Genomic DNA, 18,583 nt, shown 5'->3' on the forward strand with positions numbered 1-18,583 from the left:
TGAGGAAAAACAATAATGATTACTTCCTTCTCATTTTCCTTTGCTTGAAAGACACCGTTTTAATGTCAGGGAACCATCTCATTTCCAGAAGCGAATGACAGTTTCCGTTTCTGTCTGTTCACAGCGAACAGCTGCCCACGGCGCTCCAAAGGAGAGCACATTCTAGAAGCCCCGCCTGCAGAGAGGACGGAGAAAACGCCCCCCTCAAGATTCGCGTAAGAACCGCTTCTTCTCTCCTCTAAAGAGAAGGGGGAGGAAAGAATGACCCCACAACCCCCGAGCTTGGTCTGGTGGAGTCCCGACAGCTCCCCCAGCGCCGTGTGGAGGAGGTGGTGTAGACGGTCCACCTGCCCGTGGTGCTTGGCCCTTGCAGTGCCCGCTGCTTCCCGGCCGGCCAGGCGGTCTTTCTCTTGCTGAAGAGCAGCCGGGGAGGTCTGTCCTTCCTGTGCGTTTGTCTTTCCCCTTTCACTCGGTTTACGTATTAGATGCCCAGTGATCATAAAAATCAGGAAATTGGGATGAATCTGTAATGCAGCCGGGAGCCGGGCCTCTCCCACGTAGAGAGCTGTGTAGACGGCGTCCGCACAGGCCTGCGTCTCTCTGCTACTCCCCAGAGCCCGTGTTGGAGCCCACAAGTGCCCCCCTCGCTTTGGCCCGAGCCCCGAGCCCCTCTTACCTAGCGGACGCTGCTGGTGAAACCTGACTTCAGGGGCAGGATCCTGTTGAACCAACTATTGCTCTAAGCCCAGCACGCTGCACTGTGGCCAGGGCCAGTTGGGAACTCGCAAGGATATTTTCTAAAAATAGAACTGGCAGCATGTTGGAAATATTTATGGGTTTATTAATCAATCATTGTGTAGACTCAGATTAGATAAGGCAAGTGTATTTTCTTATGAAGTCTTTATTAACCAAGAAAAACATCTATACAACAGCCTGTAAATAGAATTTCAGTAAAAATGTAGAGTCTCAGCAAAAAGAGGAATTTCATCATTTCAGAGAATTTAAAAATGATAGATAAGGGGCTGGAGCGATAGCACAGCGGGGAGGGCGTTTGCCTTGCACGCGGTCGACCTGGGTTTGATTCCCAGCATCCCATATGGTCCCCTGAGCACCGCCAGGGGTAATTCCTGAGTGCAGAGCCAGGAGTAACCCCTGTGCATCGCCAGGTGTGACCCAAAAAGCAAAAAAAAAAAAAGATAGATAAATACACTTATTTGTTGGTAATGAGGTTATCTGAAAGCATGAGAATGCTAAACGAAAAAGTTCAATTTTAAAATAAATTTTTGGCTCTAGGAATAATTACTGTTTCACACAATTTTACTTTTCTTAATTTTTAGAGCATTCAGATCATTGTCCATTCTGGGCACAGATCCTGGATCATCCCCAGTAAATTATAATCTTAATACGATTTGATAAATATGTAATGTAAGACATTTACAGGAGAGGAGAAAGCATGGAATTTCAAGTTTTTATTTTTTTTTTAAGTAAAGAATGACCGCAGTTGTGTTTTCATACTCTGAATACAAAGCTTATTTCTCTTTATACTCAGTGTCTGAATGAGAATTAATTTAAGAACAAAGAGTTTCTTGGACATCAACACAAACTTCCCTGTTAACTAATTTTAACGAGAGTAAATAATCCATCTTTTCAAGTGTGCCCCACTCCCCTTTAAAGTTACTGTGGTGTACCACAATTAAAACTTTTTGTGAAAGAACTTAAAGAGAAGAGTTGGGATTAATTTTTAAAATATTCTTTTGATGTTTTTTGTTTTTGAAATCTAGCTGCTGTGTGAATATATTGTGGAGGCATCTCGTAGCCCTGAGCAGCCCCGTAAAGTCGTGGCTGAGAGCGGAGAACTCCAGCTCCCTTGTAACACAATCCTTTCCTGAGGGCAATAGTGTTACCAGAAACACACAAGAAATGTGCCTCATGCCCAGTGACACACATTTGGTTCTTTTTTTATTTTCTCTTATTTCTTTCTTCTTTTTCCTCTTTTCCCTCCTTCCTTTTTCTCATCCTTATTTCCCTCCATCCACCCTTTTCACAGTTCCACTCCTCCCTCTGCTTACTCCACTTGATTCTTCCCTTCCTCCCCCTCCCTTCCTTCCTTTCCCTGCCATTCTTCCTCCCTATCTCCTTCCCTCCTTCCCTCCCTCCCTCCCTCCCTCCCTCCCTCCCTCCCTCCCACTCTCCTTCCCTCCCTTCCTCCGTTCCCTCCCTCCTTCCTTCCTTCCCTCCTTCCTTCCTTCCTTCCTTCCTTCCTTCCTTCCTTCCTTCCTTCCTTCCTTCCTTCCTTCCTTCCTTCCTTCCTTCCTCCCTCCCTCCCTCCCTCCCTCCCTCCCTCTCTCCCTCCCTCCCTTCCTTCCTCCCTCCCTCCCTCCCTCCCTCCCTCCCTTCTTCCCTCCCTCCCTTCCTCCCTTTTTTCCTCCCTTCCTCTTTTCTCTCTTCCTTCCTTCCTTCCTTCCTTCCTTCCTTCCTTCCTTCCTTCCTTCCTTCCTTCCTTCCTTCCTTCCTCCTTCCTTCCTCCTTCCTCCTTCCTTCCTTCCTTCCTTCCTTCCTTCCTTCCTTCCTTCCTTCCTTCCTTCCTTCCTTCCTTCCTTCCTTCCTGTGTTTTTAAAACCAAAATACTTTGTTGTATGTATTTCTTTTTTTCTGTGCATATTTATAAAATTAAAATGTAAATAGTGGGGTCATATAATTGCCATCTTACTGTGCCATTTAAGAAATATTATTAGTATATACAATTCTATAAATATGAATACTAATGGTAACAATAATTTTTCATTAATGACAATAAATTCCTTCCTTCCTTGCAATTCCCTCCTTTTCTTCTTCCCTCTCCCTCTTCCTCTCCCTCCCACTTTTCCTCTTTGACTTGTTTCCCTTTTTTTCTTCTTTTTTTCCCCCATCCTCTCTTCCCTTTTCTATTTTGTATTTCAGGAAGTTCATCCGAAAAAACCTGCTATTTCTCTGGATGATAGTGACATTGAAGCTCGCCTTAACAGCTGGAATCTCGGGGTAAAAAAGAAAAAAGTGTCCTGTGTTCATGTATCGATGTGGAAGGGTTTTCCGTATGCTTGTGGTGTTGGGCCGGTGTGAGCGGATTTGGCTCTGTCAGCGTTTGATCCTGTGCGTGTTACTGAGTGGGAGACGTTTAAAACTGCGTTGCCGCTGGGAGGACGTTCAGGCTGGACTGTGGGAAAGGGCGTCTGAGGGCGTGGGAGGTGGCGCAGCCTCAGCGGCGTGCCTCCCCGCCACCGTGGGAGCTGGGCTGCTGAGCCAGCTCGCCAGAGAGACCTGGTGAGCCGCCGAGTGAGATCTGGGTGTGGGGCGGGCGGGAGCGGGGCACCAAGGCTCCTGGGCCAACGTGTGCTGAAGCTCCAGAGATGAGCTGCCGCCTGGACAGGGCCAGGTGCCGGGCCAAAGGGGCCCGTGTTTGCAGGGTGGCCAGGAGCACAGTGAGAACCACGAGGCAGTCACCGTCCCGGGTGGAGGGCGGTGCGGCGGGGCTGAGTCTCCTGCTGGCATCTCGCCGTGTGATGGGCCTGGAGGGCCTCGGTGCAGTGAGCGCCCGGCCCAGAGGCTGAGCGTCACCTCTCTGGGCGCCAGTGAGCACGGGATGTTGATTTTATACACGCCCCTTCCCCCACCTCCATTTGAGAGTATGTTCTTGAGTATGTTCTTTGTCTGCTTAGAGGAAATAGAAGAGGGGTTCAACCAGTTTGGGTTGGGGGGGTGGTATGGGCCACGTGCAGCGGTACTCAGGGCTTGCTCCTGACGCAGTGCTCGGGTGGCGCTCCTGCTGGGGCCTCCGCCCCTTTAAGATCAGTTTCCACCACCCTTGTTTGTGAAAAATAACTTACCTCCTAAAAACTAGAAACATCTAGGAAATGAGGCTGGGGGATAGCTCAAAGGGCCGGAGCGCGTGCTCTGCCCGCTGGCTGGCCTGGGCGCTGCCCCCAGTGCTCCTGAGTACCACACCTGGAGGGTCCCTCCGGGCTGAGTTCCAAGCCCCCCTCCCTAAAATAAGTAACAATATACAAATGGCAAGAATAAATGTGTTTTAGAACCGTAACACTGAGAAATGAGTGACTTTCATTATATCTTTTCTTTTTTTTTTGCTTTTTGGGTCACACCTGGCTCTGCACAGGGGTCACTCCTGGCTCTGCACTCAAGAATCACCCCTGGCGATGCTCAGGGGACCATATGGGATGCTGGGATTCAAACCCGGGTCGGCCGCGTGCAAGGCAAATGCCCTACCCGCTGTGCTATTCCTCCAGCCCGTATCTTTCTTTTTTTCCCCTGTGAATATTTCTGAGGTTAAAATGTTGGCAGTGGGGTCACATTGTAGCCGCCATTCGGTGGCTGGGTACGGTTGCTGCCTTGTCCCGCTCTTGGTGTCGTCGCTGTCTGGACAGTGACCTACCTGTGTGCTTATCAGCTGTACACGTAACTGCAAACACGAATACTAAGGGCAGCATTGATTCTTGAATATTTCACGACTTCTGGAAGTTGTCGGCTATTTTGGGACAGCTCGGTTGCTCTCAGTTCCTTGCTGATATAAGTAATAGCTCAATAAAATTGCTGACAAGACTTTCAATATATTTTTAGCTGCCTTCGTGACTCTTGGGTCATTGTCTTCTAGGTCTTCATTCAGTTTATCTCTAATCAGCAGGATTACGTGCACACACACACACACACACACACACATTCCTGTTTCTCACTTGCATGACACTAGAGATGGTGATTTAAAGAAAAAAAAAAAACCAATTTCCTACTGGGACCAGAGAGATTGCCCAGTGGACAGGGCACTTGCTTTGCACGCGGCCTACCTGGGCTGGATCCTGAGTGCTGCCAGGAGGGACCCCTGAGCGCAGAGCCAAGGGGAGGCCCTGAGCATGGCTGGGTGTGGCCTTCAAACTCACAGAAAAGCCAGAAATCCAAAGCCAGACTGCTTCCTCTGATGCCTGGTGCTCGGTGCAAGCCGTGGCCAGGAAGGTGCAGCCTGCACGGGATGCCAGGAGGGACGCGGACAGGTGGCCAGCCCGCCAGGTGCCCGTGTGGGTCGCCATGAGGGTGGAAAGGGGGCAGAGGAGGAATGAGTCTCAGAGTCAGGGACGCTCTGGGATGGACTTAGTGAGCTGGACTGAAGGAAACAGAGTCTCGGCCCGACCTGTTCATTGTCAGGAGGAGCCGTGCCGTGTAGGGCCTAAACACCAGTGTCGGCGGCAGGCAAGTCAGTTCCATCGGAGTGGAAGGTCAGCTTCCTGGGGCGCCGGGACTGGAGTCCTGGTGGGGGGCATGGGGAGAGAGGCCGCCCCTGGTGGTTTGTGCCCCAGGGAGCTGAGAGCGGGAGGCCCGAGGGAGGTTGGGGATGAAGGCCAGTGCCCACTCGAGGAGGTGGGCAAGGGGGCAGTCAGAAGCGTCATGAGCTTCCTCTCCCCAGACCTCTTTGGGCCGTGTGCAGTCAGGGGGAAGATTGCTTAATCGTTCGTTGTTCTTTGGGACAAACCCGGTGGTCTCTGGGCGTCCCCTGGCCCCACACTCGGGGACCACTCCCGACCTTACCAGCAGTGTTATCTCTCCAGCCCCGGAAAGGGGAGACAAATGGGATTGAGAAGAACTAGGCAGAAGAGAGACTTTCCCATGTCAGAAAACGGCCCCTCCGGGGCTGGGCCATGGAGGGGACGCCGGGGAGCATGACGGGGAAGGGCACGCAGAGACCCGAGAGAGAGGAGGCGAGAACCGAACCCTGAACTCTCCATTCAAGCTTCCCTGGCCTGTAGCCATTTGAAGCTTTTGACGTACGTTTCTTAGCACCTGGGATATTTATTTTGATTGCTGAACAGTTCAGAGGATTCCATTTTTCATTCATGAAATAAAAATAAAACACCTAAAATATTTTCAGGCAATGCCTTAAAACTAGGCCTGCCTGGGGTATTATTTCACATTTTTTATTGTTCAAAAAACTCCACTAACAGTGTAAAATGTAACCCTTGCATTTTAATGTATTTATGAACTATGCATTAATGAACAGGCCAATTCTATCTCTTGATTACGGTTGAATAATTTAAGTGTTCAGAGTATCCAAAAGCTTAGATTTTGCTTTTACTGTGGTTTTCCATGAGAACATGCAGCTTATTATTTTTTTCTTTCTCTGAGTGTTTGGTCAATAGTGTTAAATGTGGGTTCTATTCCAAGGGTACAATTTTTAATCTTTCTGGTACCCCTGTCAGCACCTTCATTAGATGTTGTAAAATTGAAATTTTTTAGTGTTTGTTAAAAAAAATATATTTTCTGCAAATATAGTCTCTTTTCTCAGAAGTGTGTTAATATTTTTCCTAGTAATGTGTAATTAAACCTCACAAAATGGCAAAACCTCCTGTGTTATTCTTAATTAATAACCGCTTAAGTCTTTAGCTTGGGCGAAGCTTTCTTGCTTTAATGTGTTTCACACGTATCTTATGTGCAAATACCCTTCAATACTCTGTATTTGTTTTGGGGCCGTACCCAGCGGTGCTCAGGGCTTGTTCCTAACTCGGCGCTCAGGGGTCACTCCCGGCGGCACTCTGGGGACCATATGGGATGCCGGGGATTGAACCTGGGTCAGCCACGCGCAAGGCAAGCGCCCTGCTTGTTGTACTAGCTCTTCAGCCCCTCAGGACATTTTCTTCCCTGAGCGTCCGGGCTGGGGCTCAGAGAGCACCTTTCCTGGCCTGGCCTGGCATCCTGGCCCCAGGACCAACGACCGCACTTGGCGTAGATGCCTGAGGCCAGCTCCTGCAGGCAGGGCCTGGGAGCAGGATTATAGCTGACGGGATTTGAGCAGAGGGCTTTGGGGTGCCGGGGGGGGCGGAGGCTTTGCTGTTAGCAGCTGGACAAGCCAGAGGAGTCTCTCTTTGTCTCTCTATCTCTTTCTTTTTGGAAAATAACAAAAAAATATTTTGCTAAATCATAAGATTTACAAAAGTTTCCAGACAAGGCATACAAAATGATCACAAGCTTTTCTTGAAGGGAAGATTCTACACTTGACAGCAAAGCCTCAGTCCTATTAGTGAGGGCTGTGATGTCTAATGTTCCCATTTGGGTTCAAACAATCCAGCTTGTCCATCTACAGCGTCTAAAGAAAGTCAGACTTGGCTAGGGAGCATATCCTAAAGAACTGGTCAGCTGCTTTTAACCAACGCAGTTAGATCACCGTAATAAGGGGAAAGGGAGCCACCAAACATAAAACTACCCCCTCCTCAAAAAAATAAAAGGAAACACCCACAGCTCTGCAGCTAACTCTGACAGCCACCTTCATTTACAGTGCTTTATATTTAAACCCGGATGGGGAGATGAATAAATGCAGTGAGGGCCACTGTTTTTAAACGTTTCACAACAGTCCAGATGATACTTCTGGCCTCTGCTCGTGCTTTTACAACAGTTAATCAGGATAGACATAGATTTGCTAATGTGCATTTAATCACCAAAGGATTGGTGATGTCTGGGCCTTTCTTCTGTAATATTTCTAAGACTGTGTCCATGAAATACAAACAGAAAAGGAAGAAGTCTTGGCAGAATGGGAGAAATGGTATAGTCTTTTTTTTTTTTTTTTTTTTTTTTTTTTTTGCTTTTTGGGTCACACCCGGCGATGCACAGGGTTTTACTCCTGGTTCTTCACTGAGGAATTACTCCTGGCGGTGCTCAGGGGACCATATGGGATGCTGGGATTTGAACCTGGGTTGGCCGCATGCAAGGCAAATGCCCTCCCCGCTGTGCTAGCACTCCAGCCCCAGAAGTGGTATACTCTTGATGATCAGGTCGATTTAAGCATTATTCATGGCATATGGCCTAGTCGCTGCTTGGCTGTTTCTCTGCCTTGGACTTTGTTGGCCTTCCCTGCTCTGCTGCATTATTTACCACCGGGTCACCTCGAACGGGAACATCTAACAGAGCCTGGATCCGTAGCAGAACTCTTAGAGCCAGCGACCACTTTTCTTTCAAAATATTGAAACATTCTCCCTAGCTTGCCTACATTAGGATGATAAATATTAGTCATAAAATTTACTTTTGGGACTACATTGGGTATCCTTATAGTTCAGGTTTAAGAGTCCCTCCCTCAAAGGGGAGTCCCGGGGGCCAGCAGTGACCACGTGAAAATATTGGGCGTTGCTCTCCTCTGGTCCTGCTTCCATGCCGGGACCTGGTTCTGCCAGCAAACGCTGGGCTGCCTTGATTATCCTGTGGGGAGCCCGGCCGTCTTGTCAGCACCTGAGTTCGGCCCTGGTGCGGGCCCCAGCTCCGCGCGCCTCACACACGTGGTGGTGGCTGGAGTGTCTCCTTCCGTCCCTCGGGGAGACCCTGGATGGACGGCATCCCGGAGTCAGGCGACTCTGGGGGCCAGAACCCAGAGGAGAGGAATCCGCCCGGGAGGGCAAGAGAGCACCTGTGAGCCAGCAGCGGGGATGCTGGTACGGTGGCCAAGGGGCCAGGAGGAGGTTCTGGAATGTTCTCCCTCGGTCCAGTGAACTCATAGCACCAGGGACACGTTTTAAGTGCACCGCTCAAACCACATCGAAATACTTTTGTCTTCCTTGGCTTTCCAAGCTTGATTCTGTTGTTTATTTTGTAGGGATTGTAATCTTTCAAAATCTATGTAGGGACTGTTGGTAGTGTGTGTGTGTGTGTGTGTGTGTGTGTGTGTGTGTGTTTGGGTGGGCAGCACACCTGACGATGCTCAGGGGTTCCTATTGGCTTTGCCCATCCTGGCAGTGTTGGGATCATACGGGGTACCATGGGTTGAACCCGGGTCGGCCACATAGAATGCACATGCCTTCCCCGCTGTGCTATTGCTCTGAAACATGCAAGCTTTTGTGCTACTGGGGGATTATTGGTTTATTAACTTTGTTTAGTGCTAAGATTTTGAGGCAGTGAGGTAGGGTCATGAGCGCTTCCATCCTGGTTTCTAAACTAAGGAATTTTTGAGTCATAAAATGTACTTTTGGGACTACCATTAGGTATTCTTACAGTTCAGGTTTAAAAGTCTCTCCCTCAAAGGGGAGTCCCGGAGGCCAGCAGTGACCACGTGAAAATATCAGGCGTTGCTCTCAGAGTTTGGGAATTTTCTTCTCGAAGGGAGTATTTCACACCAACACACAGTGTGAATCACAATCTCGACAGGCTGAGCAGGTGTTTTTGCTCCCTTTTGCCTTTTCATAGGTGCAGACGTGGATGGAGAAACGTTAGTTTGCCGAAATCCTTGAACGCTCCTCTTGCGTGGACTTCTAGCGTGGAAATCATGGTCGTTGCTGGATGGAGTGTAAGAGCAAAGTCAAGGGCAGGGATGTACAACACAGGCGCTGGCGTGAGGCCCTGCTGTTCTCTTCCCAGCAGCCTCGCTCCTCCAAACTGCTGTTATGTTGGAATCAAATTGATGCTATTAAGTTTTGCTATCTCAGTTGTTTAGTTTTTCCGCCGTCTCTTTGATCCCTTTCCTGTTGTCCCTCCTGTTCTCTCTTCCCTCCCTCTCTATCCGGTTCCACCCTCCCTCCTCCTCCTCTCTCGTAATTTCGCTGCAGGTGCCGGGGAGGGAGCGATGCCGCGTCCTTCACAGAGAGCTTGGGTTTGAGCTGGGTCAGGATGGTTCTCACTCAGTCAGCCTGTGATTTCAGGTGTGTTACCCAGTTTTGTTTTAGATTTCTATGTTTGTTTTCCATGTCAGTTAGGATTCCGGCAGTCCGTCTACTGTATGGTGCTCCTGGCCGCTCTTTTTTGATGGTACTTTTCTACTGATGATCACATGTGGCGGTCTTGATGAATAGGGCAAAGTCATCTTAACTGAAAAAATTACGGATGTGGCTTACACCAAAAATTCATTTTTTCGCTCTGGCCCAGCCTGCGGGAGATCTATCCTGGTGAAGTCCCGGTGCCCGGGCAGGCTTCTGGCCCTTTCTCCCCAGAGAGCTAATCTAGGTCAAGGTGCCCCTATTTTGCAAAGAACGTTGGGCGGGGTTTCCATTGTTTTGCATTGTGAGGATCAAACCCAGGGCCGCACACATGCCACACAAATGTCCTAGCGATGGACGTTCCAGGCCCTTGGGAGAGGGCATTGGAATATTTTCCGTGGGATTTCTTTTGCCATTCTGCTCAGAGAGGACTGAGCATGGGGGACTGAGCCCGGGGGCAGGAGACAGCGCAGCCCCTCACTCTGGATGGAACTGGAAACCCTGCGGAGCTCGAGTGCGAGGAGGGAGTTGAGGAGAACGGAGTGGGAGAAGGGGCCCCTGACGCCGTGTGCAAACAAGCATGTGCCTTAGCCCTACTTCAAGGGGTGTGTGTGTGTGTGTGTGTGTGTGTGTGTGTGTGTGTGTGTGTGTGTGTAGCACACCTAAAGAAGTGTGGCCCAGGTGTGACTTGAACTCTTGCAGTGGTTCCAAATGAGCATGAAGAATTCAGTGAGGGCCAGACCCAAGTGGTGGAGCAAAGTCTTTGACTGAGGAGCCTCCGCAGGCCACTGTGTGCGGAGGGAGAGGCGGGTCTTAGAGTCCGAGCTCCATCGTTGATTGGCGGTTAAAATAATCACCCCAGCCAGTAAGCGTTTGTCAGCCCTTCCGGACCCGCCGACATAGTCATCATGGTAATTGTCATAATTCCTTTGGTCATCTTAAGTGAATTAGAGTCGCAGACATTTTTTGTTGTTGTTCAGCATGCAAGTATTTGGAAATGGGCGGTATACTTCTGTTTTGTGAGCCGAAGGAGTCTTGAGTGGCTGGAGAGATAGTACAGCAGGTGGGGCGCTTGCCGTGCATGCTGCTGGTGCTGGTTCCATCCCCAGCACCAGTATGATGCCCTGAGCACTGCCGGGAGAGATCCCTGAGCTCAGAGCCAGGGGTACGGCCTGAGCACTGCTGGGTGTGGCCCAACAACCACAGCAAAAAGTACGGACAAGCATCAGATGGTAATTCCAAAATGGAAGAATACAAAAATTCAAGGTTTATTTCTGTTGTATGTTTCTGTTCTTGAACCCTACCCAGTGGCGCTCAGGCCTCTCTGGGTGAAGTGTTCAGGGATCTGAACCCACCAGTACTCGGGGTCTGAATCTGGGCTTCCTCCGTGCAAACACGCACTCATCCTATTAAGCTCTCTCCCTGGTTCTAAAGTTTTATTTTTATAGCAAAGTTTAAAAGTTTTACTAGAGGAATTCAATACATATGTATGAAGAGAAGAAAGAACAATGAAGTTATTTAATAACAGTGAATTAAATGAGATATTATGTAAACGGGGCTGGAGCGATAGCACCAGTGTGGAGCGATAGTAACTGTAAGGACAGAGAGAAACGTAATGGAGAAAAATAAAGCATATTTCAGAGAAACAAGGGACATCAACAAGTACCCTGCCATGTGTGAGGAAAGTACCAGAAGGACAGGAGAGAAATTTGAAGACATGCCTGAAAATTTCCAAATTTCTCCTCCGAGAAACTCAGGAAACTCCAAGTTCGTGTAAACAGAAAGTGCTTCGCAGATGCACTGCAGCAGCAGCTTGGAAACAAAGGGAAACTCCGGAAGGCAGCAAGAGGGGAAAAAAAAAAAGAAAATCTCAACTTCTTAGTCTCAGATCCCCGTCTCCAGAAACTGGCAGAGGCGCAGCCAGTTAAACACAAAGCAGATGAAGGAAAAAATAAAGATTAACCTAGAAATAATGAAATCCAACACCGGAAAAAATAGAAGCAATACAACTCAAAACTGGATCTTCGGTGTATAAATAAAGCAAGCGATGTTCACGTCAGCAGGACATACACAGCACGGGGAGGATGGGTGCGGGCCCGGCGCCAGGTTGGCACACACGTTCGTGGAGTGTTCTGTGCTCAAAGCAAAATAAAGCACCAGCTTCTAGCTACATTGACCCAAAACACAGGGAGAGTGAAACTGCTGATAGAAGAAGTGAGAGGGCAATATTATCATGCATGGTAGCACTGTCGTCCCGTTGTTCATCGATTTGCTCGAGCGGGCACCAGTAATGTCTCCATTATGAGACTTGTTGTTACTGTTTTTGGCATATCAAGTATGCCACGGGTAGCTTGCCAGGCTCTGCCATGAGGGCGGGATATTCTCGGTAGCTTGCCGGGCTCTCCGAGAGGGATAGAGGAGTCGAACCCAGGTTGGATTTGCCCTACCCACTGCACTATCTCTCCGTCCTAGAATGAGATGCTGCTACAGTCATCTTGCCAGGTCTAAATTTGACCAGGTAGGGGAAAGGGACAAATTCTTCTAGTGACGACCTACCAAAATTTACTCAAGAAGCAATATAGGTAACTTGAGCAGTCCTGAGTCTGTTAAATATGTTGGATTTCCAGTTCTAAACACCCCATCAAAATAAGCCAGGTCCAGATGGTTTTGCTCACAAAATTCACCAGACAAGAGAGAAATACTAGGAGTTTTGTCCTCTATTCCAGAAGATGAGGAGGACGCAACCCTTTTCGTTTAAACGATAAGGACAGTCGTACCTTGATTCTGAAGCCAGAGGCCCGGGGAAGTATTTGTAGGTGGCATTCCCGCAGAGGCAGCCTGTCAGCCACCTCGCCCATGTATGCGCTTGTGGCATTCATAGCGAATTAAAGTGTGGGGGTTTTGCTGCTGTTTGTTCCTTAGTTCCGTGTGGGTGCCAGGGATTTAACGCAGGGCCTCGTAGAAGCTCGTGCCGTCCTGCTGAACCACCTCTGCTGAACGAAGATTCTGTCCAGGTTCCATCAGAGAACCCCCCCAAGCCCAAGAGAGAGCAGTCTGACAGCCAAGGGAAGGGGACAAAGCGTGCACAGTGAGACACCTGTCAGAATGGCCAGGGCGACGCAGGGCGCAGACGCTCTCTCCCGTCTCCCAGGCCCTCCGCTTGAGTGTCCGACTTCGACTGATAGGAGCGAACATTAGCTTGCATCGGTCACCGCAGGACACAGCGATCTTGCTCCCAAAGCCCTGACTCGACTCAAGTGGAAAATCCATTCACGCAAAACCTGGACGCAAGTCTTTAAAAGTTCAGTAATTTTTTTTTTGGGTAAAGATCTAAAACTGTAGTTAGTTCCAAATATCGTGAGGTTGGCGTGTGGATAAACTGTGATACAGCCATACAAGGAAATGCTTCTCAGTAATCAAAACGACCCAGTTGTCATCTCGTAAGCTGAATGGGGGGGGGGGAGGGAATATCAAATGTTTATGCAGAAAGGAAATACGTTTAAATGCATTTGTATATTATTTTTGAAAATGGCAAAACTGCCCCATTTGAGAACAGAGTCCTATTTCTAGTCCTTATGGAGGAAGCTTGATGACAGTGTGTGAGTAGCGCATGGGAATTCCGCAGGTTCGGTGGAACTGTTCTCGTTTGATTGTATGTTGTAGGGTTACACTGTTTGCATGCGTTTCTCAGAGTTCCCAGAGCCACACGATAGAGTGAATTTTCATTACAAATTTAAAAAAGTGAGTATGTTCCGTTTCCCAGGAAGAATATTACTCTCTTGCCTTGTATGCTAAGGAAAAGGAAAGAAATAATTTTTCCTCCTATTCCTCCTATTCTATACATAGTAGGTTTTTTTTTTCTTTTTTTGGGTCACACCCGGCAATACTCAGGAATTACTTCCAGCTCTGCACTCAGGAATTATTCCTGGTGCTGCTCAGGGAACTGTATGGGATGCTGGGAATTGAACCCGGGTCAGTCGCGTGCAAGGCAAACGCCCTACCCGCTGTGCTATTGCTCCAGCCCCAGTAGGTTTTTATTAAAGATACCCAACTGAATGAAATAAAGTCAAGTGAATAATTAAACATTCAAAATTATTCTCAGACCACTAGATCTTACCAAGAAAAATGAAGGCGATGACACAAATAGGGAAACATGAGGACTCGATTGTGATCTAGGAATTTGAGAGGGATGATTAGCGATGGTGAGTGTTCAGAAGTGGCCAGGAGAGTGGACCCAGGGAGCCAGAGGCAGCTGCCGCATTTGCATTGATTGCTCGAAGGAACATTAGAAATCTGCGGGGAAAACTGCTGACGGCCATTTGTCTCTGTTCCTCCCCTTGTCTTCTTGCAGTTGGTTCCATCTTGCTGGCTTCCCTACGCCTTCTGGAAAGAATGTGTGCGGCCTGGCGCTTCTGTTCACTTTGGCCATCTTCTCCTGGTCTCTTCGGAGCTGTTGTGATTCTTGCCCACCATCGCTCTAGTCGTCCTAGAGTAGCAGACACCTAGATTCAGTTGCAGGGGATGAGCTGCCCGTGGGGTCCAGGGTACCGTAGGTAGCGTGCTTGCCTTGCATGCAGCCAACCTGGACTCAATCCCTGGCACCCCATCTGCTCCCCTGAGCACTGCCAGGGGTGATTCTTAAGTGCAGTGCCAGGAGTAACCCTTTGAGCATCGCTGGATGGGGCCCAAAGGAAACGAACAAATTAAAAAACCAAACAAACGGGATGAGCAGACCAAGCTCCTGACTCACAGACTCGTGAGACCCACGAAATGATTGCTTTAGGCTCTGCAGATTTGGGGTGATGTGTTTTGCCTGTAAAAGCTAACTGATAAGAAACATCCTGGTAAGAAACGTAACTGATAAGAACATTGCCTGCAATTTTCCAAAGTAATTGTGCCCATTTGTACCCTTATCCGTGTGGGCTGCTCGCCTTTCTCCTACTTTCTCTCTGATGCTTGGTATTCCAGAAAAATCTAATTGTTCTTCAGACCGACCAGTGGCATTGCCCTGTGTGGGCTTCCTACGTCTGTCGATAATTCTCACAATCATGCCTCTTTTCATGCTTAATGGCACTTTGGGCGGTCTGCAGCAAAGTGCCTACCTCAGGCTTTGCCAACTTGTTGTCTGCCATTCTCTTATATGATCCGTAAGAGTTTTGTATCTGCTTTTGGAATATAGTAAAATTATATTTTTCCATAAGGACTAGAGTGGGTACATGCCTAGCATGTGGCCGACTTACATTGAATCCCTGACATCCCTGAGTTCCATCAGGAGTGGCTTCTGAGCACCGAGTGAGAGGTAAGCCCTGAGCACTGCCTGGTGTGGCCCCCAGACCATCACTATCACTATCACTGTCACTATCACTATCACTATCACTATCACTATCACTATCACTATCACTATCATCCTCTTGATTCTCGATTTGCTCGAGCAGGCCCAGTAACGTCTCCATTCATCCTAGCCCTGAGATTTTAGCAGCCTCTCTTTACTCGTACTTCCCAATGGTGCCACATTAGAGGCTCTTTCAGGGCCAGGGGAATGAGACCCATCATTGTTATTATATTTGGCATATATATATGCTACGGGGGGCTTGCCAGGCTCTAGGTAGCTTGCCAGGTTCTCTGAGAGGGAGAACTAGGCTAAAAGATGTCCCTTGGCCTCTCTACAGCCGCAAAGCTTCTGGGAGCTTGGTTTTTATAGTCTCTGGATGCTGGCTGTTGGTGGGATTACATAGCGCTGGGGCAGTTTCTGGGTGTGACTGCCTAGCTACTGGAAAATGGGGGATCTGGGCAGAAGAGGCCAAGTCCTGATCCAAGCAGGCTTGGAGATCTCAGCCCTGGGTCCCACACAACTGAGTTCTTCTGCCGGTTCCTTCATGTGTGAGGCTTGCCCGAACGTGTGGAGAAGGGCCTTGAGCGTGGCTGTGGCTGGGTTCTGGAGGTCTTTGGCTTCCGGGGTTCTGCTTGGGGTGGGGAGGAAAACTCAACCCACCCCCTCCGAGGGGCCTCGGTGAAGACAGCCAGGCGTGGGGGACAAGAGAGTCTGCTCCCCAACCATATATATATATATATATATAAATACTACACATAAATTTCCCCCCTTTTAGTTGCTTTCCTGTATTACCAATGTCCAATGAACAGAAAATTTCTATTTTGTTGGCGTTATTTTCTCTTTGTTCCACTATACGGTGGAACAGTGCTAGTTTTGTACTATTCAAAACGTTTGATGCTTTTAAGCTCCTTCCTGTGTTCGCCTCTGTTTTCTTCTAGAAGCTTTGTTGTTTTGCTTTTTCTATTAAGGCACTATCTTGAGGTGGCTTGGGTATAAGTTGTAAGATAGGGAGTTTAGATTTGTTTTATAAGTAGGTAGGTAGCTAGTCCATTTATTGAAAAAAAGAAACCCACCCTTTTTTTGGGGGTGCGCGAATCCCTGGTATTCAGGGGCTCCACCCTGCTCAAGGTGGTGGTGATTTCTTGTCTGTCAGGGGGCTTGTGCTGTGCTGGGGACCACACCTGGGCCTCCCCCTCCCAGACCATGCACTCCTCGGTTCAGTGCTCTGGACCACAAAAAGATTATTTTTTTTTTCTCTGCTGCACTGCAATGGCACTTGTGCTGTTAATCAGGTCACAGTCAGTTTCAGCTCACCTGCTCTCCACGGTGCCTGTGAACTGTGTCTTTGTCTCTGTATTTCATTTATGCTCATTAAATGTCTCTTGAATTGTGAGAAGGTCAATGAGTGAATCTCCATCTATGTCATTATTTCTAAAAGAGTCATAGCATTGCTTTGGATCATAATTGATTTGGCATTGAGGACTGAATTTATTTTTATGCTATAGGGAAGGTTTTTCACAGTTCCTCTGATTGATGGTATGACTTAAAAACATTTATTTTAATTGTGTTGCTAGTAATATGTTTCCCGGTAACGTTCTTTCTTCTAACACAGCTAAGATGTTTTTTTCTGTAGCCATAAAGCTTTTCTAATTGATCACTATTAGTCCGTAGGGAGGCTGACCAAATACTGAATGATTCAAAAACAGAAACCTCCAGCCTCTTAGAAACCAAAGCAAAAAAAATCCTCTAAAAAAAAAAAACTAAACAGAATAAGATGTTGCAAGCCAGTTTTCATTACAGAATACTCTGATATCTGTGTTTTTGTCTAGTTTAAATTATTATATATTTTATTGTTATATGATTCTATTTTATTCTTAAGCAAGAAGTGTTTGGTTATGTAATTTATTCATGCCATTGGAACTTAATTATTTTTGGCTTTGCTTTCTATATAATATTTTGTTAGACTTTAATGTTTCACATACGTCCTTTTTATCTTCCATTTTTTGGGACATTCTTTATTGTGGTATTCCTTCTTGAGGTATTATGAGAGAACAAGAAGTTTACTAAAGGAACATGAAAAAAAGTAAATGTTAAGACTGTTTACAGATTGCTTCAAGTCCATGTTACTTGTGGATTACAAAGTGGGAACATTTCACTTCAAAGCACATCTGGCCGCTGTTATAAAATCAGAAAATAGATTGCTTATTCCCCCAAATAGACTCAGAACATGCTTTACTATGAATAATTCCCATTGCATATTAAAAGTGGTTTAGAGGCAAATTCAATGTATTGTCAATGAAAAACAATTAACACAAGATTTCTTCTTGTTTATAGTGTCCTTTTTTCATTTTTGTTTTTATGTGTTAGGATAGACTTTTTGTTGCCGACTTAAGAAAGGAAATTTATGATAACCTCATGATTCCTTCCATATTTAATGACTTTCAAAGATGAACAGGATAGAATAAGAGTTACTTTTGGATAGTTGAAAGATTACCTTGTAATTAGCTAAACCAAGATTTTATACCCTGCTTGCAAGTGTTGAACTGGGTCAAAATAAGTCACAGATGGTTTTCTTGACTTTTACTCAATTTTAAGATTAATTAGAGCTATAACATCTTTGAGAATTCCCCGTGTCTCTCTTCCTTTGCTTTCCTCCTTAGGTTTAATTTTGCTTATTTAATAAAAGTTTTCTGTATTTGCTGATTGATGTGTCTTTGAGGAACTTATTTATGACTACACTGCTTTGTGTATTCCAAAATTGGAGAAGGGTTACTTTTCTATGTATGCATATATATTTTTATACAAACACATATATGCTCACAATTTGTAAAATAATATAGAACATAAAAATTTGCATAATATAGAACTTCAGGCAGCAAATATCTATTGTTTACTTTGTTGTCTGTTGGAAAAGCTATGTATATTGTGTTATTATCTAAAGAGTGTGTCTCTCTGGTGTAATCTGTAAGTGAATTTTATTGCTATTTTTATATAAATGTTTGCTCTAAGTAAATGTGCTTGGTCGTATACCCATCAGCAATGCTCCACAACTTAACACTGTTATATTTTTGACATATTCAAATCTGCTGGCTGAAAAATAGCCTCTCAGTATTATGGCATTACTTCAATTTTTTTATATATTTCTAAACAAATTGACCAGGTCTAATGTTTATTACTGATTCTCTATTTTTTCATCAATAAAATGTAGCTGAAATTTCCTCCTAGTTTTTCACGAAAGGGTTGCTGCTCTTGCGTTAATTTTTAAAGTCCCTCTTTGCATTTTGAAGACAGTCCATTGTAAACATAGCTCACAGGAATTTTGTGAAAATGTAACACACTTAAGGTCTGGACAAGGGAAAGACTGAAGAAATGGGAACTGATTTTAGGACCTCGAGGCTATCCAGGACACTGCACAATGCGAAGAATCAGCAGACCAGCCAGTTTCTTTGCAGGAACTCCCGAACATGGCGCCCGTTTTCACCAGCCATTCATTCCTCCGTCCACAACGGTTTATTGTGGACCTGGTCTGAGGCAGGCATTGTGA

General features: G+C 46.8%; 1 protein-coding gene across 3 annotated transcripts in view; it reads left to right on the top strand.

Moving 5' to 3' along the window:
• The window catches only part of CEP112 (centrosomal protein 112), a 463,550-nt gene that overhangs the window by 41,224 nt on the left and 403,743 nt on the right, over window positions 1-18,583 (top strand). For all 3 annotated transcript variants that reach the window (XM_055130431.1, XM_055130433.1, XM_055130432.1), the window contains exons 6-7: window positions 125-215; window positions 2,941-3,018. In XM_055130431.1, coding sequence (XP_054986406.1) covers window positions 125-215; window positions 2,941-3,018 — 169 coding nt within the window. The remainder of the gene's footprint in view (window positions 1-124; window positions 216-2,940; window positions 3,019-18,583) is intronic.

This window comes from Sorex araneus, chromosome 3, assembly GCF_027595985.1.
Source record: "Sorex araneus isolate mSorAra2 chromosome 3, mSorAra2.pri, whole genome shotgun sequence".
Taxonomy (NCBI): domain Eukaryota; kingdom Metazoa; phylum Chordata; class Mammalia; order Eulipotyphla; family Soricidae; genus Sorex; species Sorex araneus.